General features: G+C 43.2%; 1 protein-coding gene across 5 annotated transcripts; it reads right to left on the bottom strand.

Moving 5' to 3' along the window:
- Positions 1-35: 35 nt before the first annotated feature.
- ATG13 (autophagy related 13) lies at positions 36-24763 on the bottom strand. Of its 5 annotated transcripts, none has more exons than XM_069017300.1 (18): positions 24675-24763; positions 18254-18335; positions 17300-17380; positions 16543-16662; positions 16039-16085; positions 15339-15479; positions 14242-14282; positions 13607-13703; positions 13164-13262; positions 12337-12427; positions 9900-9998; positions 8634-8744; positions 7385-7518; positions 6103-6220; positions 5312-5389; positions 4891-5007; positions 4291-4419; positions 36-3079 (listed from the first exon to the last, which is right to left on the bottom strand). In XM_069017300.1, the coding sequence occupies exons 2-18, from the start codon at positions 18320-18322 to the stop codon at positions 3002-3004; spliced, it is 1650 nt and encodes a 549-aa protein (XP_068873401.1). In that variant the 5' UTR covers positions 18323-18335; positions 24675-24763; the 3' UTR covers positions 36-3001. The 5 variants fall into 5 exon arrangements, with proteins under 5 accessions (XP_068873401.1, XP_068873402.1, XP_068873400.1 ...); XM_069017301.1 differs by lacking the exon at positions 24675-24763 and adding an exon at positions 23766-24065 and having other exon boundaries at positions 8634-8717; XM_069017299.1 differs by lacking the exon at positions 24675-24763 and adding an exon at positions 23766-24065.
- Between the last annotated feature and the right edge of the window lie 2 nt (positions 24764-24765).

A 24765-nucleotide genomic window follows, 5' to 3' on the forward strand; every position in this document is an offset into this window, starting at 1 on the left:
CAGACCTGCTGGTACACACAGAGAAAAGCAGAGAGTGTTGCTTACATAAAAGTTTTATTGGAAATTCTTTGAATACTTGAAGTACACTGGAGACTTTCCAAAACAATACACTTGAGGAGCCTTCCCCTCCACCCAAAGTATCTGTAAATCAGCAGCTACATACATACTGTCCTTAATATTGAGTCGAGCAGAGAGCTGCTAAAATAAACAGCCTTCATAATACAATCTGTGGCAGGCCACAGCAGCAGCTAGATCTTTACTGAAGCAGAGCATTTGTGCAGTGGTCAGGGAACTCAGAGCCTAAATGTAGCAACTGTGTGTTGAAACCGAGGAATTTCCAGAGAAGAGGCAGGTGACTCAGCCCTGGAGAATCTCTTATTGCTATGGCCATCCAGCTCAACACTAGCAGCTTATATAGGCAATTTTCCAGCCTTTTGAAGTAGAAAAAAACGTTCCACAGTGACATTCTGCCTCATGAGATTTGAGAGCTGTAGCCACATTAGGAACTCCATCAATAAAAGAGCACAAGTACAAGCACTGACCTGGGTGGGACTAACAAGAATGGCAGTGCTCCCTGCCAGCTCCACAGCTTGGCAGCAGAAGAGCACAGCAGGAGTGCTGGCTGGATGGAAGTTTAACCTTGACTGTTCTCCATTCATACATGTGAACCAGCACTTTGCCTCATCTCTGCTGCTCTGCAGCCCAGATTGTAGCACTCTGGAGACTAAAGGTGACAACCACCTGGCTATGACCTACTTCCTAGAAGGCAGCAGAGGCAGACCGACTGCCTGAGCACAGGTGAGAGGCAGCTGATCCATTAACTCCTTGTGATCCTGCACCCTTCTGCGACCCTTTCCACCTGTGAAACAAGGTGGCTGTTGGCTGGGGATCAAGTATTTGTTACAGCCCATGTAACTAAGGCCCTCTTATAAACTGATTCATCTTGGAAGCTTTCTTAAGTGTTTGTGCATCTTACTTTGCACAGACAAAGCAATTTCCTTGTGAGGTTGCTAAAAAGTTGAATTGGTTGAGTAAAATAAAAAGGCTCTGGTAGGTAACTTTCCTTCAGTAAAGCTCTTACCTAGACTTCTAGAGTTTACAAGGCCTCCCACCAAACACACTGCTCAAAAAAAATCTGGTCAAGTTCAAAGCACTGCATTGCTCTGACCTTACAATAAACTCTGTTCTGAATTTGGCTCCTTGCAGCAGTGGCACAGAAATAGTGTTCCAGAGTAGAGCTGGGGTTCTGCCATCAGCTGCAGGCGCTCTCTTTCAACTATGAGTGCAGCTAAGCTGAAGAAGCTGCTACATTGCATTAACTCGGGTGGTTACTCAGCCATTCTGAGGAAATGAAGATGGTTTCTTGGTACTCCAGCAACACAACTCCACTTGAAAGAAAGGGGAAAAAAATGTGGTTTTGGACAGTAAGGGGTCTTGCAGTTGCTCACTCTAATTACAGATGGGAGGAGGAGAGAGAACCTCGAGAAAACCCACTTTATCTAAGTTTCTGTTTAGTGTCACTGTTTCTCCTCCCATCCTTCCATGAGGCAGAAGACATGCAACAGCCAAATCACCCACAGAGCACTGCCAGCCAGTTGCACTGTCAATGGCTGGATTATTACAAAAATAAAATTTCAGCTACTCAAAAGCCAGCTGATTAAAAAGTACCATAAGCTTCCCAAAAAAGTGTGCTTCTTTAAAGAAGCTGCCTTCTGAATGGCCAAAGAATGCTACAAATTTATCCATGCCTATCAGAAAACAGCTTTTTACCAAGTCCCTGCCCTCCATTCCACTGATGTGTGCATTTCATTCCATCCATTCCAATGAGCCCTGACTGGATGTAATAAACACACAGTCCCCACAACAGAGTATAATATTAATCAAGTCTGTCTTAGAAAATAAATATCTCGGATATTTTCCTGCAAAGAGAGACCAGTCTCACTGGCCAGGGTTCCGTGGCACACTTGCTCTCTGCAGTGATCAGGACAGAATGACCCGCAGTACTACATGAAAACAGAACATCTTTTAAATATAGGTTTCTTTAAACGCAATAAATATTTTTTAATTCTTAAGATCATCTATTAACCATAAAGCAGGAAGGCTTGCAAGGATTAGAGGAAAAAATCTTGGACTAAGACTCCTAGTTACATAACCCTAAAGAAATAGGATTCCTAGTATTTACAGTTGTGTTTCAGAAGCAGAGACTATGAACCCAGCATTGTCACAGCTGCTACGTGCAGGCTTGCCAACAGTCAACACTGCTGAACTCAGCATGGCCGAGTGTCGGTGCACTTGGGAAGGAAATGTGGAAAGCATTGCTATAGTTTCACTCCTGCTTATCAGGCACCTAACAGAGGGCCTTGCACAAAATGACTATGTAGAAACCCAGTTCCTTAAAAGCAGGAAAACAAAGGTAACTTGTATTATGCAGGTCCCAAAGCTGACGTCTCTCCCTGGGCTTCAAGCATGCACTCTGAAGTCAGGATTAAATGCCCAGTTCTGTGGAATGGATGTCCTGGACTTCAAACTGTCGAATTTGCTGAACTCACAGACCCTGGAAATAAGCCAAAGCTTTCTATGCTCTAACAGGATCAGAGACTGTAGGAAAAAATCTGTTAGCACGAAGCTCTACCTAGGGAACTTACACAGTAGGACCCTTGGAGGAAACTATATGGCAACTTTTCACAAAGCCCCTCCATACAGAACACAGACTGAGGAGAAAATAAGTTTCCATACACTGGAGTTTGACTTCCTGCATCCCTACTGAAGTCTTAAAAGTGACTTGGAGCAGGAAAAGCGGTCCAGAACTATGTGGTGGAAAAGTTGAGGAAAATCAGCAGATGAGCCGTGTCTGTTGTTGAAGAGAGCAAAGAAAGCTCACTTGATGGAAGGAACTAGTCAGTGTGAACAAAAGGCAGAGCAGGGGCAATAGAGATATTTGTTGTTATCTCCAGGATGCCTTGAGGAGGAAGAATTGCTGCAGCAGAACTGGGAAACAGCTTCACTGCAAGGTTTCCACGAAAGCATCAAATTCTTTGACGTTTTTCTCGTGGACTGCCAGCTTCTCTGGTAATGAGTCCTGGAAGGGTAAGGAAAGGTGCAGATCAGGGTTCATTCAGAGCAGACAGAAGGAAATTTTAAACACACTAGGAAAAAAATCTTTCTGAGTCATGCAATCCCTCTCCAATGCTCTGGGCTCTCCTTTCTACATGCACAAAACCAGAAGCCCTCTGGCAGCATCCAGCAAGTGACCCTGAGAAGGGCACTCTGCCCAGAGTCTGTTTGTTCTGCAGGAACAGCAGGTGCACTGGGGCCTGACCTTGTGCAATCTCCACCAGCTGCAGCACAGTAACCCACTCATGTCACTGCCTTCATTAAGTCACTTGCTCTCAGACTGGTTTTCATTTTTCTCCACATGTGGTACAATGCCAGAGAGCCTAATAGAGCACTCACACAGGCATGACTTTTACCAGCCACACCGGAACTCCAACTCTGCTCGGGCTGCAAGGTCAGGCCTGGTTTGCCACCAAGTGTGACACCCCAGAGGTAGGATTAGTTTGGGGGCTTTCAATGACAACTAGAGCAAGCATGCTGCAGCAGCCTTCAGCTTCAAGACAAACACACTGGTTTCAGAGGTTCAGGTATGCCACGAACAAATCTGCATTTATCTGGAATATATTAGTGATGGACCCATTTGGGCAGAGTCTCTCTTCTGAGAAGTATAGGAAAGACATGGGGCCTGTTAGAGTGGGTTCAGGGGAGCGCCACAAAAATGATTTGAGGGCTGGAGCACCTCTCCTGTGAGGACAAGGCTGAGAGACTTGGGGTCATTCAACCTGGAGATGAGAAGGCTCTGAGGAGACCTTATAGTGGATTTTCAGTATTAAAAGGAGATCTTTAAGGAAGATGGGAATAGACGTTTTAGCAGAGCCTGTTGTGATAGGACAAGAGGCAACAGTTTTAAATTAAAAGAGGGTAGATTCAGACTAGATAAAAGGAAGAAGTTTTTTTATGAAGCTGGTGAAAAACTGTAACAGGCTGCTCAGAGAGGTGGTGGATGTCCCATCCATGGAAATATTCAAGGCCTGGTTGGATGGGGCTCTGAGCAACCTGATTTAGTTGAAGATGTCCCTGCTCATTGCAGAGGAGTTGGACTAGATGACCTTTAAAGGTTCCTTCAAACCCAAACTATTCTAAAATTCTATGAAGATACTTTTTTCAAACTAGGAATAGGGAGAACATTATAAAGTACATATGATTCCCACAAACAGAAATTTCAGGGTTCCATACCAAATCCTCTGCCATGGACTGTGCTCCAATGTCAATCGAGAGGCTGCTGAGTTGAGGGGGATTCTGAAACTCACGGTAAAATGTCCCCAGGTCCATTGGAAGAATGTCATCTTTTGAAAATGCTGGTTTCTGCAATCAAAGATACTGCTGTTAATTCCCAGAGACACTGGCTTCCCTTTTGTTATAATCTCAGGTAAAGTAATTTGCTGCTATCAGTAAACACCTTGGCATTACAACTGTTGCTGAAATAATGCATATTAGATAACCGAAGAACAGCCAGTATCACTTGATATCACAATATCACTTGAGCAATTGAAAGAGGACATTTCTTTGGAATCTGGCTCCTTTAGGTGTTAAGAGAGAGGATGCCAAGCCCAGATATTGGTAGAGAAGGGAAATGGTATTTAATTTGTAGTTGTTGATTCCCAGTACCGGAGTCTTTGCAGTTCTGGGACTGTCAAGCCCTAGTGTGGTACTGTGAATGATGTGTCTTTTCCACTCCCACTGAAAACTATTCTGACATCATTTTGGCATTGCACCAGCATGTGAAGCCCACCTAAGGTGCAGGTATTGTGTAAGAGCTCTGATGAGGGCACTTACAAAGTCGATCATAACAAAGTCATCATGGGTGTTCCCTGTGCTGCTGCCACTGGAGCCCTCCGAGTGTAAGCTGCCTTGTAGAGGAGATTCAGTTTCTGGGGATTCAGGAGGATTGACCTGCCCAAGAAATCAAAGATGGTGAGTACTGATCTTACAATCATGTCTGTCTGTGTACTTTGGCAGTGTGGGGGCAGTTAGGAGGTTGGACAATAAACATTAACTAGAGCAGGGGCAGCAAACACATGCTGTTATTTGCATGTCTAGAGAGCCCAAGATTCAACACAGGAGACTTCTTGAAATCAAAAAAATCTGAATAACTAGTTATTTTCTCCAAAACTAAAGTGTATTCAAGGCAGAGAACAGCATGGATGTTTGCATAAGGGATGCTGAGAAGGCACATATACCTCTGGAAGAGTCTTACCATGGGGTCGTTATCTTCCAGCTCAACATTCTTGGGAGCAAACATGGCAAAAGGAATGTCTAAGTTGGCCATGGTCACCTGAGGAGATTTAGCAAACAGAATTTCACTAAGACGCTCTGCTTACCTGGCACAGAAAAGGATATTGAATGTCTTTGTCAGGCCAGCTAAAATGGCCCAAAATCATGTCAGCAGTTAGGCAGGAGGCTGACAACCTCAATTAAAAGGCATGAAATCCAGAGATGATACTCAGTTGACCTAAAGCACATACATACCTTGAGGTGGGATTGCTTCTATATGTATCTTGTGTAATATAGCCACGGATAATGAACTGCTACAAATTGAAACAATTCTCCTTCCTTCATCCAAAAGGCCTAGAACTGCAGCCCTAGGAACTGGGTAGATCTCTGAGCTGCCCTAGCTGAACTTAAATACTTGCTTCTAGTGATGAACTGGTCTACTGCATGTTCCTTCACGGAAGGGAGGCTTGCTACCAGCTTTCCTAGTTTATGGACCTGTGGTAGTGGCAGATCATTGTGAGATCCAAGTGGAGTATCAAGTCTTCTATTCTCAAATAGGGTGTTGGCAAAGTGGAGTAAATTCAATGGCCATCATATATATCCCAAAAGGATTTTATGAAAAACAAGCCTTGGCAAAACCATGTAGGGAAATGCAGCAGGCAGAAATATGCACTCTCAGTCTCTGAGGTTGCCCTGGACTTGGGGTGCTATGTATGAACAGATGGGAAAAGAAAGGTATTATGGTGCCCTCTGAGAAGATCTACTGCTCGTTACCTGGTTAATGGGTTTGTTGACAAAAGCTCCCACCTTCCGGATAAAGATGGTCTCCAAAAGGTCATGGGGGGAGCCACACTTTCCTTCACTGCTGTTGGATACTGTTTCTGTGTCCTCACTGGGGGAGGAAAATACATAATTAGTGCCTCGTGACACAAACAGTGTAGATAAATAACATTCTGTACGAGACTCCTTCATTGTTCTTGGCTTAATCCTAGTACTGGAAGAAGGACAACAAAAATCTTGTACCATACCGTCCTCCTCAGTTGGGAGCACAAAAGGAGAGTGGACACTTGTGGAATCAGATTTTTGTTTAAAGCTGGACAAAACCTATTTAGTTGAATGCAGAGTTGCTGCCAACCGAAATAGGCTTTTCTTCTGGGAAATGGACTTTTAACTTGTGCATGTTCACAGCAATTCCTGTTCATCACTACTGTTTTTTTCAGTAACAGAGTAGTCACAGATCTCTCAGGAGGTGAGGGCAAGAACCACAATTGTATCTGTCACTCACTTTATAAAGGCAGCAATCTGGTACATCACAAAAGCCATTCCCAGTATGATTAATTCACTGCATGGCCATTAGGTACTTCCATGACCTGTTTGTTTTGGTTTTTTTCCTACCACAGGTACTCAGAACTTTAAAACAAAAATTGGTTTAGTCTCTTGGAAAGAGGATTACTTAATACAGTATACCCAGGAAAGTGCTAGTGCAAATGAGTTTTGGTTTCCCCAGAGCAAGATCTCTACAACTCACAACTATGTGACCCCAAGACAGATTTCTCAAGAAATAAATACAGTGATCAAAAAACCAGAAGGATTTAACTAGCTGAGAGGGAGTTGATTTAGGACAGTTTGAGGTTGCATTGTTTCCTTTTAAGTAACTTTGTGCCTAAAGTTTCTTACTAAAATGGTGAACAGATTTATGGTAACTACAACTGGCTTTGGTAACAATGCACATTAAGTCTCTGGAGAATTTAAGACTCATTTCTGAACTTACTTCATCTTGTTTTACAATCAGCAGAACCAGCAGAAAGATTGAAAAAAAATTATAAAATTTATAATAAAGTTGACATAACAGGAGGATATTGCATGGACTAGCAGGTTTAAATAGATGGGCAAGATCACTGTTTGGAGATAGGCTGAAAAAGCCCCAATCACAGAAAGCTGTAAGTTGCTTTGATGGATGGAAAGACAATAGATAAAAAGGGGAAATAAAAAGTTTTATCTTAATAGGCTTATAAATGGGTTAGCAAAAGTGGTGGATCATCTAAACCCAACCTACCTACTAGAAGGAGTAGCTGCTGAGTAATGGATTCCATCCAGTGGGGTGCACATCCTCTCTTGGTCAGCTTGAGTGCCATGTGCTGGCTGGCTAGGAACTGGGGGAACTCCCCCTTCTTTGCCTGGACCAATCAACTGAGAGAGGAACAGCTGAGTTAAGAGATCTAAAAATCAAACCAACACCACAGTGCAATACAAAGCAGATTCCATCATACTGGGCATAAATTGTGGGGGTTTTGGCATATGACTGGGCTCTAGGCCCTGTAAGGCTGAGAGAGATGTCATGTGGAAGTGGATAATCACAATACAAACTCATTTTTTGTTCCCTTTCTACTCTATTCCTCTCCAGGCCTGTTTTACACTGCAGAGTTCTCTGGCTGTAGGTCCTCTGCTTCATGGGGAGCAATGGAGGAAAAAAAACTTATATCCTCTTGCTACAACCCTCTGGCTCCCTACAGCTTCCTGAGAAGGGGAAGTGGAGATGGGAGGTGCTGATCTCTTCTCCCTGGGATCCAGTGATAGGATGCATGGGAGTGGTTTGAAGCTGCACCAGGGGAGGCTTAGACTGGACATTAGGAAGCATTTCTTTGCAGAGAGTGGTCAAACACAGGAACAGTGTTCTCTTCCCCAGGAGGTGGCCAATGCCCCAAGCTGTCAGTTTTTAAGAGGCATTTGGACAGTGCCTTTAATACCAGGCTTTAACTAGGTCAGCCCTGAACTGGTCAGGCAGTTGGATTAGATGCTCACTGTAGGACCATTCCAACTGAAATTACTATATTCTATTAACATCATGTCAGCAAAACTGGTGTAACACCAACATCACAGGCAGAAAAAGACTTCTGTCAACTTTGCTTATTTGTCTGATGAACCCATATAACTATGTCAATATGAACTGTCATTGTATCCTATGTCTAGCCTACAGAACTGTGCTTGGACAGCTGCAGGGACAGCAGCTCTGTAAGACAGGCAAAGTTTGGAATCAGTGCAAGCTGGTGCAGGCAAACAGGTGTGGTGCCTGCTCTCTTGGTGTAGTTTTTCCACATGACCCCCATCCCAATAAAGTCAGGGATGCTGAGGAGCCAATTCCCAGCTCCTGTGGAAGCTGTGCTTTCTCTGTATTTACCTTACATTCTTTCCATTCTGACAGACAAGATACCAATGCATGCATTAGTTTCAATGCCTCTCTCGGGTGTACAAGTGACACAAATTGCTGCAATACCAGCCATGCTGGTTCTACTCTCTACAAGTACCTGGTGAGGGTGTGCAGCATTCAAGCCACCAGCAAAGAGTACAGGACACCCCATGTCAGCTGATCCAACTCCCAGGGCAGCAGGCTGATAGGAAAGACGAGAGCTGGAAAGCTAAGAAAGAAGAGAAAAAAACAAGGGCAAAGGGAGAGGAGAGAGGAAAGGGAAGGGAAATGCCCCACAGCCTGAATAATCACCAGTCACTGAAGAAGGACCAGGAAAAGTCAGAGGCACAGCATTTCAGGCTGGCAGAAGGATGCTAGATTTTCACTGGAATCAATAATGTAGGTTATTGCTCTAAAAAAATCTTCCTGCTACAAGGACTACTTGACAGTAGTCCAGGGGACTAAGTCTGAGCCTTGACAGGAAAACAAGATTGGCTTCCTACACAAGGGGGGGGAGGCTGTGCAAGGTGTGACTGACATCCAGTCACAGGGAAGCTCTGCTCTACAGGCCTGTTTAAAATACTAGTGTAGTGGGTTGATGCTGGCCAGATGGATGAATGCCATAATGAACTTACTAAAGAGCTAATATTTAATATTTTTTCATCTGAAAACAACTACATTATTAACTGTTTGAACCTACTCCCACTGCAAATTAAAACAGCTGATCTTCCAGACCTGTTCAAATAGCTTCAGTGAAAGAATACAGGCTCCCATAAATGTGCAAGGTAAAGAGAACTGGGAAGCTAACCCTTGTGAGATTGCTTTAGGAATTAAGTGTTGGAATCAGTGAAATCCAGGAAAAATTCCTTACACATGCCAGGCAGAAATCTACCCAGTCAGGCGAGATAAAACTTTCCTGTTCTGACTTGCCTGACCTCAAGAGGAACACTTCTTCCAGAGCTTAGTGTGAGCTCCAGCAGCACCAAAGCTGATGTCCTTTACAGGGATCAAAATGAGGAACAGCACTTTCATTCACATGAAGCTAGTTAAGCTTAGTGGAGCTCTAATTACTGTACAGGTTCTAGGGATATTGGCTGTAAACAGAAAACACTCAGAATTGTGCCTTACCACTTGTGTCTTTCACTAACAATCCTTGGCACCTGTTGTTTTTTTAGGGATGCTTGTCCTGTCTTTGGGAGCCCTTCATCTGCAAGGGCATTTAAGAAGCCAGTCTCAGCAAAGTGCCTGGCTCACTGTGGGTCCACCAGTCTTTCCCATGCACAACAAACACTCCACACTGTCAAATTTGTACTTTCCTGTATTTGTTTTATCATGCCAGAACTCACACTCTGGCCATGTAGAGCATATTCTATTGGCAACTCACTTGATGTGAAAAGGCTAGTCCCATCACTGGGACCTTCAAGGTGTCCGTCACCACAGGAGGAGGGGTCTGAAAATGTGCCTTTGTGACAGTAAAAACACACTGTGCACAGACACAGACAAACAGAGGAAACAAGGAAAAGAGAGAGTAAGGGGGGAGAGAGAAAGAAAGAGAGAAGGACTTCAGAGAGGAATTATGAAGAGTTGGATGAACTGAATGCTAGTGAAGAGGTTTTGGCTGGAGCAGCCACACCTACACAGAGAGCAGAAGTCTCAGTATTGCCAGAAGCACATTCATTTTGTAAAGAATTGACTGTTTTCCAATCTGAGCAAACCACTGAACACAGGTAATATTTTAGAGTCCAGTGAACCCTGACAGAAAGTAACTGCCAGAGACTGTTCCACAGTTAATTATAATTGGTACCAGCCAATTAGCAAGGAGAAGGCTGAGCAGTTGCTAGAAAAGGTCAAGTACTTTCTTTTTTTAAATTTATAAATTACTTGTATTTCAATACTCTCCATCCATCCATACTCCTTATCTTCCAGCTTTCTGAGGGATCCTATCTTGGCAGGTCTGTGCTGCACCCTTAGAATAAAGGGGACCCAGACTACAGTGCAATTCAAACACTGATGTGAAGTGAGAACTCCATCAACAGGAGCAAAACTCCAGAAGTAAAAATCACATAAAGGGTGCTAATGCAAAAAGGGCAATCCAAACTTGGTTCAGTCCCATACCTCCTCCCAGCTGTTATCCTACCAACGGTTTTCCTTTGAGGAAAGTTTCAGCTTCATTTCTGGGTACTACTCATGGCCAGACTCTCCTGAATTTTGGGCTGCTTCACAAAACACATACACAGACATGCAAGCTCACAGAGAAGGTAACAACTATTTCCTTGTATCACACAGGTTAGGCCTCACTTACTGAGAAGGCAGGTAGAGATTCACACAATTTACCCACAAAATCACACAGTTCCTAGTATTTTCCTAGTCATTAAGCTAGACAGGACATACAGAAAGCTGGAGGAAAAAATTGACTTCTTTTTTCCCTTTTAATTTACTTTAAAGTCCACTCTGCCAAGGCAGCCTTAGGATTCTAACTGTGGTAACAAAGACTGGCAGTTGCTTTAGAAGTAAGGACACAGCATATGGCAACTATGAGCCACAGAAAAGCAAGAAAGCAAGGTTTATACTTAATGTGAATCCTCAAGGTTCAAGTGATTTCATAAAGCTTTTCTCCCTGAATGACAGTAAAGCTTCATGACCCCTAGGGAAATGTCAACTTCAATGTAGTTACATACACTACTACTGTTAAGTAACACTGGCATAAGCAAGCCAGTGGAAATTTCCTTATGAAATCTTTTGTATTTACCCCACTTTAGGAAAACACAGGACACAACTCAGCCACAAACTCATTTCCTGAACTGTGTATTGCAGAATAAGAAAAGCTTTATTCCATCAGACTTACCGTGAGTGCTAGCTAATTAGTTCAACATTGCCTGATGCCTTGTCACCTGAAATCACTTTGGCACAAAAATGCTTCCTAATAGAAGCTCATTCATAAAGCAGAATACATTCTGCTAAACCAGGCATATTAATTCCTCTGAAGCAGCAGAAAGACCCATAGCAAATTCTTTCAGTTGGAACAGCATTCTTTCATTCTTCAATTATACTTCATTCTATGTTTCACATTGACATTAAAAGAAATTTAGGGTCTTTAGATTGTCTTTAAAGGTCAGTAGAGCCATCTGCTTGGCTGGACAAGGTAGGGCAATCCTGAATATTTAAAGCAATAGGACAACTGCAACTCTGGCCAAGTCTTCAAAATACAGAACTGTGGAGTCAGATACATAAGACAGTAAAAGAACTTGGGAGTTTCTGGGTTTTCATATTCAAAAGGAAACCATTATCTATTTATTTTAAAATTGAAAGTTAAATGAAATTTGCATGGGCAATTTTTTTGCCAATACTTATTTCTGCTGCCCCAACTAATTTTAGACGCTCCAACAAATACAGCTTTTGTCTTTTTTCTGTCTTCCTCCAGGATTTTCCTGGTATTTCAGTGTTTCTTTCTCAGTGTCAGTCTCTTACCCCTACTTAGGCTGCCTGGCATCAATGTCTTGAATTCCTCCTCTTGCAGTATTGGTGTGTAAATGTGTAAGTACACTGCTATCCCTTCAAGCATACCTCAGCCAAGTTCAGGAATAGGCTCTTTTAATCATTCTCAGTAACTCAGTCTTTCTAGTCCCTTGGAATTTTGTTGAAATTAGTATCTAATTTCAATAGATTTTACTCAAGAGTGTAACAACATAAATAACCCACACATTAAATTTTAATTAGCAGCAGGAGGCTTTCAGTTTGCACAATGACTGATGTAGGAATATGCAAACTGTTCTTACAGCAATTGTTCTGTCTAGAAGTAAAAAGAGCCTGGTTTCTCTTACCTGAGATGGAGGAGAGGTGGAAAAAGATGTGGTACACACTTCTTGGGAATCTTCTACTGAGGGGTATACTACACCATTGTCCTCACCAGCTCTAAAGCAGCAGGAAAAGACAAGTTTTCTAAGTGGAAATATTCCTTAAAACAAACAAATAGTAAAACACACTGGGACAAACACTGCAGGGAGGTTGAGAGTATTTGGGTGTAGTTGAAAGGAGAATTATGAAGGGCTCTCGTCTACTTGGCAGAACTGAGGAAAGCAACGTGGGAAAACGTCCGTTTTCCTCAGGTGTTTGTCTTCTACCCCACCTAAAATAACAGAGGTGTTTCTAACTAATGCTTTTGTTATACCAGCTACTGCTACTGGCTTTGGTGTTTACACAACCATTGTCAAACAACATCACTGGTCCCAATGTGAATGCCCTCACGTTCATTTTAGCAAAGACAAACCTCTCCTCTCCAAAGAGGAATTAAAACTGATCTTCCCCCCAGTGGAAATATCCAGGGATGCATGTATCTGGACACATAGTTCTGCATTAGGATTAACCATTACACTTGCAAATTTCTGAAGGCAACCAAGATTAAACATCCTTTGTGTCCAAGTGCTTCTGTGAAGAATTTGGGAAAATACTGAGGCTTGCTGCACTCAGTCTTCTCAATGTGAGGATAAAAACGTCACCCTTCATCACAGGCTCAACTATGTCAATGTGACTGACACTAATTCTCCAGTGTCCGTTCCCATGCTGTCAACAAATAGTGGAAAAGGCTCTGTATTTGGGCATAATTGATGCCTTGACCATGGTCCATGACTTCAACTCAGTACTTCCTCACCTGTAATTGCAGGGATGCATGGGTGAAGAGCTGGGATAGGGACGGTCCACAAAATGATCAATTATAATCCCCATGATAGGAGGGGTCCTCTCAAACTGCCTGCAAGGCAACAAGCAATGGTGTTATTGGCTTTTTCTCTCTACTCTTCCCAATTCATGGTGCCCTCACAGAAAACCCTTGTGTCTATTAATGGGACCAGAGCATCTTTACAATTTAGTCCTGTGACTCCAGGCATGCATCAACAGTTTGGAGTTCCAGAGCCTGGCTCAGGGCTACCCAAATACTCCCCTTGCTGCAAGACTTAAGCGTGAGAGAGAGCGTTCTTCATGAAAGAGAATCTTGGCAGGAAAGGATAAGAAGGGAAATATTTGGGGGCTCAGAATATGAGGGGTTTAACAGTAAATTATTGTAAAACAGCTTCTGGCATGATCACATTTTCTCACCTGGTTGACATGAAAGCAAGGTTGATTCTGTAGGCACAAGACAAAGTGATGGTGCCCACTGGGGTACCCACTGTCCCAACACGGACTGTCTGGAAACCTGTAAAGTTAAGGAATAATTATCAGTTTCACTGATTATTTATGTGCCATACTTTTTTATTCTGAGGTTACATTATCTTATTTCTATAGTGTTTCCATTATCTCTTGCAATCTGAACTCCAAAAATGCACATAGAAGGCATAACAAAACAGCAGCACTGGGTTGCCTTGCTGGTAGGCTTCACCTGCAAGCCTTCTGATGTTGCCTCCTGGCTTCTTGGTCTAAAATATTGTTCTGAAGTGCTTCTTGTTCCTCAGTAGATCATGATTTCCTGGAGATCACAATCTGCAGTCCTGCCCCTTATCAACGTAATTCCATATTCTTATTTCAGTTCTGGATCACTAGAGTCAAAATGGCAATCACCCTAGACTGTGTCCAAGTACCACCATTATACTTGTCACCTTGTGACACAAGGCTTCACTGGCAGATCCAGATAAAAAGCCTCAGACTAATTTTCCTTATGGTACTTGGGAATAGTAACAAAACGCTAGTCAGAATGAAACACAGTTCTGCTCTAGTTTGTGTGTTGTCTAACATACCTTCTCCCAAGCCACTCAGTTGCACTTCACCAAAATATATCCTGAAGGAAAAGGAAAAAGAAAAGCTATTAGGTCCAGTTGGGACATAATGCTATACATATCCTTAGCCCTTATTTAATTTTGTGAGTTGAAAGGTCGGAACTACTTTTCTTCTTCAGGAAAACAAGCCCAAAAGAAATGGCTGGAACGCCCATCTCAAAAATCCTTAGAGCTACTTCAGAGAAAGACACGTCATGTAAAAAGAAGGAAGAAGAGAAAATGGTAGTCCAGTCAGAAGTTTTTTAAGCCTCTGTGGTTAAGTCTATAGTTCAGAGCAAAAATGTTTAGTGATATGCACTTCACAGACAGGTCTGAGTCTAAAAGCTGATGCTCATCACACCACATAAAAGATTAACTGTGCTGTAAAGAGACCTGCTCTTAAGTACATGCCAAGTCAGCAGTTGAAGCAAAAATGAGAAAATGGCTGGAATTTCTTTTTGAGTTCTCAGCTGTGCAAATGACAACAAACCTGAGATGTACAATCATATAAATTAGCTATGCAACCATGTTGAAGACTTTTCTCACAGCCAAAAACAGGGTCTGGAAGATAACTATGAACCACAAGCCAGTCAGATTCACAGGCTAAACAGAGTTGAACCCAGTATTTGGATGAGTAAACTGCAGGAACTACAGGAAGTGGAGTTGAGGATGCATGGAGTAACAGGAGAGAGTCTGAATCACTGCTGCAGAAGTACACATTACAGTCATGTGCAATGTAGAGAGGCATTTATCAAATACAGGCCAGACAACAAACAACTGGATGCTAGTAAGCAATTTAACCAGGGATTGCATGTAGAATTTTTTTTTACTCTTCCTAACATGGTAGGCAAACACTTCACAGCCTAGTGCTTAGTGCTTAGCTTTTCTTTCAGTGGCTCAAGTGAAGGCTATAATGTGATACATAGACCAAAGTTTTCTTCTGTCACTGATCAGCAGTAGTGCTATCCAAATAATTTGATTTTATTATTACTCATCCCTTTTAAACTACATTTGCAGCTACACTGTGCAAGTCTAGAGTCTCTGCTGTTTGCATTTCAAATGGGAAACTTCTGCTTTACCTGTACAATATTACATATTCATGGCCTTGTTTCCTTGAGAGTCTGTAGGCTGGAGTTACTCTGGTTATAGCAAGCAAAGACTTCAGCAGTAGAGACAGCCTGTTGTATACAGTGTATGAAACTTTGATTTCTTTGTCACACCTAGAGAACACAAAGGAAAAGAATTAGTCTTTTGTTCACAACTAAGTTGCCTGGGTTTGGGTTTTTTGTTTGTTTTAGTTTGGAGTTGCTTTTGTCTATTTTATTCTGAATAAAAACTAAATTCGATCAGCTGTTTAATTTTATTGCCAAAATGATAAATAAAGCCCCAGTGTGGCTACCTGTACTGACTAACCAGCTAAGAGGCCTGCTTCAACCTAGTCACCTGCTGTAGAAGAAGTTGCTGAAAAATGCCATGCAGCCCTCTACTAAACAGAGACATCTTTTCAGTACTAAAAACAGTTGTCATTACTGAGAATATGAGTTCTTGTATCTGAGGAAACATACGAGTTGTAATGGAAGAATGAAGAAGGAATTAAATTACTAGTTTACTTTCTTGACACTGGTGTTAAACAGTTTGACTGCTGCTCTAGACAAAGAGGGGAGTTCCCTCTGAAGTGCCCCTGGCCACACAGCCAGTGTGTGCTCATTGATCACCATGGATTAACCACATGTACCCATTTCATCAGCTAAAAACTACAAACACAAAGAATGCACTTACTTTTCATTCATTTCTAGACACCAAATTTCCAGCTCCATGGAGTCCCCCTGGGTCAGAGAAAACATGACAAACAAAGGCTCGTTTCAGAACACAGACCTTTTCAAATCTCATTAGTGATCAGGAATGGCCACACCTCTCAGTGATTTGTCTCCTGGCTCCCACTTTCTTGTGATGCAATGATAGAAAAAGGTGCACTGGAAGTCTCTCTGCATAGTTATATCACCTGAGGGAATACCTTCCTCAGAAGGCCTAAGTTCTTCCATGGTCTAAGAAACTAAATTTTGCTGCTGTGTCATTTGTGTGTTTGGCCTTAGATGTTTGCAGTGAATTGCTTCTGTTAAACAATATATTGCTTTTCATTAGCATATCACCTAACTTAATAAAATTTAGATATTCTCACATTGTCCTGGACTAAAGGGCAGGAGCTCTGGTAGTTGACTTAAGATTCAAGTAAAAAAAAACACAAATGAAAGAAAAGGGTATCTGTTTTGACTCAGTTCTCACCTCTGAGGTTTTGAGAGAAATCTCCACGCACATAGACCGTCCAACAGCGGGCAGCTGTCCTGCCAGGGCTTTCTTTGCTTCATGAGTAACCTCTGGTATATCTTTGATTGCCAAATTGAACTGCAGAATTAAAGAGATGGTTCCATTTTTAAAAATTTCTTTGAAACACTGCCTGATGGTACACTTCAGACAGGCTCACAGACCCATATATAACATACTAGGTCAGTGTCCACTGAAATATTTATGAAACAAAAAATTCCCAGCTGGGTTCAGGCTTTTCATATTTACAAAGATTCCCTTGGCTGCTAATTCAAATGCTTTTCTTGATCCTGCTATAAAAAATATGCTCCTTTTCCCTCACTTCAGTCCTATCTTCAACCACAGAGTATCTTGAGTCTTTTCAATTTTAATAAAGCCCATTACTAAAAAGTCCTGAATTGCAGAGTAACAAACTTCTGACAGAAAAGAACTCATCACCCAACCCCCAAGCAGATCTTAGAAATGTGCCTTAGCTGGCAGGAGTTGCTGAGAGACATCATTTCTTTTTCTCCTCATCAGCCTGTAAGAGTCCTGCATGATTTGTTGCATGTGAACAATGACAACCACCAACCCCCTCCCCACATCACCAGTGAACATAACTAAATATAGTCCTTATTGTATGAATAATTATTATTGTCTGCACAAGACTGTAACAATCACATGGTGTTCTCAGCACACACACAGAGTTACGGAATTGCTTTAAAAAATATGACTTTACCCAGTCAGAACCTGTTGGGGAGGATGATGAGCGGGTACAGATTTTCTCTCCAAGTCGGGCCTGGACAATTACTTGTACTGTCTGGAATAGAAAGAAAAAGATACACAATAATGTTTTGGGCTCAGCACAGCCCTCAGTTCAGAGCCTGAGCTACACAAGCTCCAAGTGCAAAAAATGAAAGGGCTGACCAGGATGTAGAGAAGTAGAGTTTGCTACACTGATTTTCAGGTCTAATAAATTTAAATTATTACATTTAACAGGCAAATGCATTTCAGAGAGAAAATAATTTTAGGCTGACCTTTCTGTGTAACAACATTGAGTGACTAAGTCAATTTTGCAATCAGGATTTGCAGTTTTCAGTAAAAAATTCAGAAAAATTTACAAAAATATCCCAATCCTGGACAACTAAACTAAAGTCAAGTGAATCTGTACATTTATACCAAAGCCATTGTCAGAGTATCTACTTGCACCTATGTACCAAGTAAGGACAAATTTTATAATTACATATCAACATAATTCAAAAGAACATTCTGGTATTCTTGCTTTTGGATGCAATATAAAAATTTAGATAGGCTGAAAGAGTGGAGTCCAGCAGAATAAACTACCCAACAGCTGGATGGCTAGACGTGCTGCTAGAAACCCAAAGCTGACAGAGGTGTGAAGTGCCTACAACTGATTCTAAAGCAGGATGCTTCTGGAGGATGGAACAGGATTTGAGGGTAGAAAAAGGGGGAAAAGATGTTTTTCTAGTTGCTCTCAGGAATCTCCTAAATTTGACATCAAATTCAAATCAAAACATCATTTGCTATTCTTCAGCAAAACAAACAAACAAACAAACAAACAAACAAACCCAAACCCCAATCTTGTTACTCTAGCCACACCAAGTACATTGTTTGTTTTTTGGGGTATTTTAAACAAGGAAGAAGAGGCATTTGTCCAAAGGAGAAAAATTACCTTTAAAGCAAAAAATTTGATGAACTTGTCCAGGTCCTTCCTGTCCTGGGAACTGAGATCAGTGTCCATTGCATATGGCAATCTGAAATATAGCACAGGTCTGGGAATGAAGTCTTCCTTCAGCTTTCTGTTTAGATTTCAAAATATTTTTGCCACTAGAGGCCACTTCAAAAGAAATGATAAGCACCAAAGCCCTCTACCTGTCAAAATCCTAACATGTTAAAACCTTTGGGAGGTGAGTGTGAGGTATAAATGTGCATTGATAGTTTATCTAGTCAGTGCAAAGATAAAATAAATTAAAACAACAAAGAGGGCTCACAATTAAAACTCAGTACAAGTTCTACAATTTTGCTAGCTTAATTTAAAAAAGCAAAACAAACAAAACCAAAAAAACCACCCCAGAACACCCCAACACCACACCAACTGCATTCTATGCCAAGCTAACCATCAGACATGGAGGTCTCTGCTTCAAAAATAATGTATCTTCAGCTAGCAGTACTGGTCAAAACCAAGCCAAATTGTTTTCTTGAGCCTGAAATTCTTAGAAAGTATTTCAGTGGTATTTCAGCAGAAATCTGTATAACAAACCATTACAGGAATAGGCTACACTGCTTCTTTACTTTCAACAAATAGTACTTGCAGTAAAACTGTACAGCTACAAATTTACCTACAACCAACTGAAAAGACACATTTTTATCAAGAAAGAGACCAAAATCCTTTGTTCACTTCTCTTGAATGCTCTGATAATAAATATGTAGCTTTGACATTGACACTGCCTTGTTTTTCAAAATACAATTGTTTCTAGGAACACAATGAACTTGCACAGCGTCTGAAGCAGGGCAGGGCAAGGCACTAATCCTATTTCTGCCACCATGTCACATGGCCTGGGATAAATCACAATTCTTCTGTCTCTCAGCTTCTTCACCTGTAAGTTAATAATCATACAGAGACCATTGGGGAGGAATGCCTTAATTAGCAGCATTCATTGTAATTTTTGCTCGTAAGCCTTCAAAGCATTAATTCACTCTTAACTCCTGCTGCAGTTTTGAGACAGCTAATCAGCCTGAAGCAGCTCATCAGACATCCCATATTTATGGAACGTGCTGCTCCTCACAGGAACGTCAGCAAGCTGAGGTCAGGGAGCACAAGCAGCTGCTGTGCACAGTGTTATTCAGTGTTCAATCGTTAAGCAAAGACTGAACTTACAGCAAGGTCTGCTAGTTATACAAATTCAAGCTTGGAGGGCAAAAGGGCCAATAGCTCTGCTCACACGGAAAATACAGAATCTTTAATGACCACGCACATGCACAGTACTTCTATTTAAAATACCGCACTTGATGACAGTAAAGGCCTAATGCTTTAGGAGCATCAATCAAAAAGGACTATGAGATAAGAGTGCTGCAATTTACAGAGCATTTTATAGAGAACAGTGCTGCTTTCTAAATGACTCTATAAAAAGAAAGCTGGACATATAACATGGTTGAAAATTCGTAGGCTACATTCATACTGCATCTCCTTGAGCTGTACTGCTCTCATTACAAATTGTAATTTAAATTGAGAGCTAACAGCACAAGTGATTCAACATCAGATGCATTATCAAATTATCCTTTGGATATTTTAACCTCCTTATTAAAACTGTTATGCCTTCTTTCCCTGCATTGACCTCCTGTAGACTGAGATTACAGACCTTTTCCACTGTGGGGGGTGCAAAAGGAAGTCAGCATTTAAAGTGCTAGATGGTTAATTGATGCAGCACTCAAAATTAAAAAAAATAACCCTATAGTACAGACATGTACCACTACAAAAAAACCACAACCCCTCCAAACAAACAAAACCCCAGGCAAGAACAACTTGTTATTATTCTTTTGACTTAATTAAGTAAAGCACTGTAAGGGTTGAGGAGATCTGAGATCTTTGACAAACCTGGCTGATATAGGCAATAAAATACTGCATTTAAAAATACATCTTTCTCAGTGAAGAGAATGCTGACATTTAAATGTTTAAATACTAAAAAAATCATACTGGTTTTTAATGTGAAAAGTGGTATGTGACCCCTGCAGAAAGATGCAAGGAAATACATATGCTGATATTGTGGAAGAGCTGTCAAAGGAAGCACCCACATTTGCCTTTTGAGGCTAGAAAAAAATTCTGATATCAACTATTTCAAGACACTTGGGAACTAATGGAAGGTGTTAGGCTCACTGGTCTGTTAAGAGAGGAAGTAAAGATGATCATCAGCATGGTTCTATGTGCAGTACAAGAATTAGTTCTAATGACCAGATACCGAAATATCTCTAGAGGAGAGAACAGCTACCAGAGGGTTAAAAAAAATGAGAGCCTCATGGTTCTGCCCTGCTGCAGCAGAACTGGGATTCTTCCTGCAAGATCTCAAACTACCTGTAACACTCATGAAACATTTGGAGATTCATACTGTTACCTCTCAAGCTCCAAATGCCAGCAACAGTTGACCCACCAGACCCCAAAGTAGAGCAGAAAGTATCAGGCAAAGTTTCCTGGAAAGGAGTAAGTAATTTCATGGGGAAACCGAGACTTTGGAACTCAGCTCCTGAAATGTCTAAGGGCTCTCCTCTGACAACCATCATCTCCTCATTTTTGTAGGAGGGCCTCTCATGATTGCCTGAGAGCTTCTAAAGCTTAGAACAGTGTTCACCTTTAGAATCAGTCTTGATAAGAATAAAGATGGAGCTAGAATTACAGCAAAGTTTTTATTTACAAAAAATTCCTCAGTACTCACAGGTTAGCTGTCACAGCTGACCTGAACAGGAAGGAAATTGTTTAAACTTAGTTCCACCTAACTCACTCAACTTCTCATGTCTTGTAGGTTGCAATGCCAGCACGGCTCCTTGTTAAGTGCTACTGCACAGGCCTACGCTTAACTCAAGGAAAACACTGGCTCATTTTACACTGAATAACAACTAGAAGGAAATAACCTTTGGTCTAGGTTAGAAAAATACAGATGACTGATTTCCCCTCAACCAGGTAATCCCTTAAGTAAACCAATATATTCACCAGCATGTGATGCAACAAGCATCTTGTCCATAGGGCTTTTTGCTTTGTCTCCCTCTTCCTGCAACACCCATTTTTATACTATTGCTTTTATTTATATGCCTTTGTCTTCACTTTACTGTGAACAGAAACATCAGAAACAGGATGTTCAAAAGAGAACTGCTACGTGTGGCTCTCTTGACTAAATCCTTATTCCTTCTCACAAGGTTGAGGCAGATTTTATCCAACAGTTTAACATCTAAGCATTGTGCCTTATAGGCTCTACTGCTATTTATACCCTCCTTCTGCGAGGAGAAGGACACATCAGCATAAGCTGATGGCGCTGTTTGCATGATGCAAGGAGCTGCAAGAGCCCTCCCCTTCATGCCTCAGCAGAGCCCAGAGGAACCACAGCGACCAGCACGCCGTGCTCCAAGCCGTGCTCCCAGTCGAGAGCAGCCCTGCTGCCGGCACACACCTGTAACCTGGCACACAACAGGTGCACGGAACACCTGGGATCACCAGCATTACAGTACGTGTTCTGTCCATGGGAACTGAGCGAGTACATCTGACACCTACATAAACAGGAAAGGAGCAGAAGCACCTGACACATACCAGGCATTATTACTGCTGCTGGGGAAAGCATATACAGGCTGCTTCCATCATCTCCTACATTCTCTCTGAGCCATGGCTGCTACAACTTAAAGTCATCTTTCTTTCCTTTCAACCAGACATTCATCAATGCAAAATGCATTGTTCTTATCCCAGAGTGAAATTGAAAAGACAAGAGGGAAGAAACCAGAGCGGGTGTAGCTGTAAGGAGAGGGCTGTGGACATCACTCATCCCAGATGTTTGTTCCCAGTTACCTGACTGTGCCCCCCAGACTGTGCTCCTTGCCCATACCACTCTTCCAGAGCTTGTTCATACAGGACCCAAATCCAGTCCCCAAGGATGTCCTATGAGAAGCTCAAAAAAGCCTCACTGAACCATGCAGTAAACAAGAAGCACATGGAAGTTTTTGAAGCTTTTAAGAGTGCCTAGAACACATCCCCCCTTGAATGACCAAGAAGCTTCACTGCAAGCAGGTATTTTGAGCACACTAATAAGTGACTATAAAAAGATCTTCATAAATATGGAACACTGTTTCAAGACTGGGCCTACAAGTCAAACACCAGTATCCTACAATTACTTAAAATTAATCTCCATTCTGCCTTCTTAGTAGATTAGTCAGAAACCTGGGGAGAAGTAGCGAACAGTTCTAAGGTGTGACACTCTCATTCTTTGAGGTTTATGGATTTTTTTTTTAAAGAGAAGATTAAATTCCAGCAGAAAAACTGTTTTACATAATGTAAACATTTTGATGTAATCAAAGGTTCTGTAGTTCACTATAATGCTCAGGTTTTGATTGATAGAGAGGTAATTTTTCCTCTGGATCAGGAAACAGATTCACTTTACAACCAATAAGTGACTGCAACTTAGTAAATACCTTACTAAAGCCAGCACTGCCTGCTCCACTGACTTAGAAACGAAATTAAGTAATTCCTGTTGACCAGCAGTTACATTCTGTCCTTCTCTAAGGTCTAAAACTGGTATCAGTTCAAAGGTCCATCCTTTCTGTTTGTCAAGCCAAAGTATACAGATGAAACCAGAATCTGCTTCTACACACCCTGTACTATAACCACAAACATAATCACAACCTCTCAACTATTGTGTGAACACATGTTCAGAAATGTTAAGATTATACAATACCATTCAAGCAAAATAAAGTGATCCTGTATGATCCTTCTGGACATCTACATACAGCCTGGCTCATCTGAAAGACTTATTTCTTGCCACGAGAGGGAGGGGTCCTCCAGGTCAGGCCACTTCTGCAATAATTTGGAGATGCTCTAAACTTTATTTGGACAGCCAACTAATTTTCAGCTAAGGCAGCAATGTTCCATGTTTTTCCCCCTTGGTATGTGCCTAGTCACACCGCTTTTGGGACTTGTAAGTAGGCGGTTTGTAGGCTTAGTCCAAAGAGTCTACCTGTTCACTGATATGGAAGGTATCTCTGCTCCCACCGAATCCACGGGAATGACTCTGACTGTGCCCTAAAAGCCACAGCTCCAACAGGAAAGAAAGATACGACCACCTGTAAACCTCTATTTCCCAGTATACCGCAAACACGCATGTTTACAGGAAAACTACACAATATCGCGTGGGGTCTCACGTTCTACTATTTCCAACAGGCTCTGAAGCATTTTGATTTTAAAAGGCCACTTGCCGAAATGACAGCGGGCCACATCTTCCCCAGGCTTCACTGACAGCCGCCAGTCGTTAGGAAAACGCATCTCAGCCAACGCGCGGCTGTCGGGAACCGACCCCCGCGAGCAGCGAAGCAAAGTATAACAGAGACACGAAGCCGCAGCCAAAGGCTTAAGGCCCACGTCGCGGCCCCCTCCCCTCGAAGGGCCTCCCGCAGGCTCGCGGAGCTCCCAGCCCTCCCTGCGGGGCCCGCGGTACCTGCGCGGAGCCGGCAGTGCTGGCGGCGCGGCGGCTCATCCCGCGCGGGGCCCGCTCCGCCGCCGCGCCCTGGCGCCTCCTCCGCGCCCCAACCGGGCACGGGGAGAGCCCGCCGCCTCCAAGCCCCGAGGCCGCCCCGGGGCTCCGACCGGCGCCCCTCCTCCTCCTCGTTCCCGGCCCGGGGGTCTCGCCGCGAGTGTCAGCGCCGGCGGGGGTGCGCGGCCGGAGGCGGAGGCCGGGCCGGGGCTGCCGCTGCCCTCAGAACCGCGGGCTGCGCCGCGCCGCCGCCATCGCCGTCGCCATCGCCGCTGTTTGTTTTCATCCGCTGCGGGCGGGGGGGGAAGGAAGGAAGGAGGAAGGGAGGGAGGGAAGAAGGGAGGTGCCTGAGCGTCCGCAGCGGCAGTTTCCACACGCAGTCGCCGCTCCCCGCCCGCCCGCGGCACGGTGAGCCCACGGTCCGGCGGGGCAGGAGGTCGCCGAGGCCGAGAAAAGAGGGGGCAGCGCCCGGCGCCGCTCCCGCCGGTAGCCCCTGCCTGTGGCGAATCTACCGCGGCGAATGGGGGGCCCGGCCGGCGGGGACCGCCAGGGAGCGGCCGCGGGGTCGGTAAGGGCTGGGACGAGTCCGGCGGGGGTCGGGCGGCCCGTGGGGTCCGGGGCGCTCGGCAAGGGCACCGCCCGCCGGGCTGCCCGCGGCTCGTGTCTGCCGTGCCCCGGCGGCGGTGACTGGGGACGGCTCCAGCTCCCTCTCCGCCGCGGGAGGTAAGTTCCTGTCAGCGTCAGGCAGAGTTGTCGGCTCGGCGGTGAGCCCACCTGGCTGCCCGTGTATTTAAAAGCAGATAAAAAGAAGTAGAAAGGTTTGCTGGATGATCAGACTAAAAGGAAAATGGCAACGGAGTCTGAAAAGCTCACCAGTAATAACTGTTCTGAGTATCCTTCTCCTTTCCTTTATGCAGGTGAAGCCTCTAGGAAAGCCCTGTCAGACAGGAGCCCCAGGGAACGC

This window comes from Aphelocoma coerulescens, chromosome 5, assembly GCF_041296385.1.
Source record: "Aphelocoma coerulescens isolate FSJ_1873_10779 chromosome 5, UR_Acoe_1.0, whole genome shotgun sequence".
NCBI lineage: Eukaryota > Metazoa > Chordata > Aves > Passeriformes > Corvidae > Aphelocoma > Aphelocoma coerulescens.

Bases quoted from the DNA above. Each gene is read 5' to 3' on its own strand.
- ATG13 (XM_069017300.1), bottom strand. From the start codon at position 18,322: ATGGACACTGATCTCAGTTCCCAGGACAGGAAGGACCTGGACAAGTTC. The intron at 13,704-14,241 runs GTATGTTAGACA...TTAACTTTACAG, and splicing joins ACTGAGTGGCTTGGGAGAAG to GTTTCCAGACAGTCCGTGTT. The intron at 9,999-12,336 runs GTAAGAGAAACC...GTCTGTGCACAG, and splicing joins CCACCTCTCCTCCATCTCAG to TGTGTTTTTACTGTCACAAA.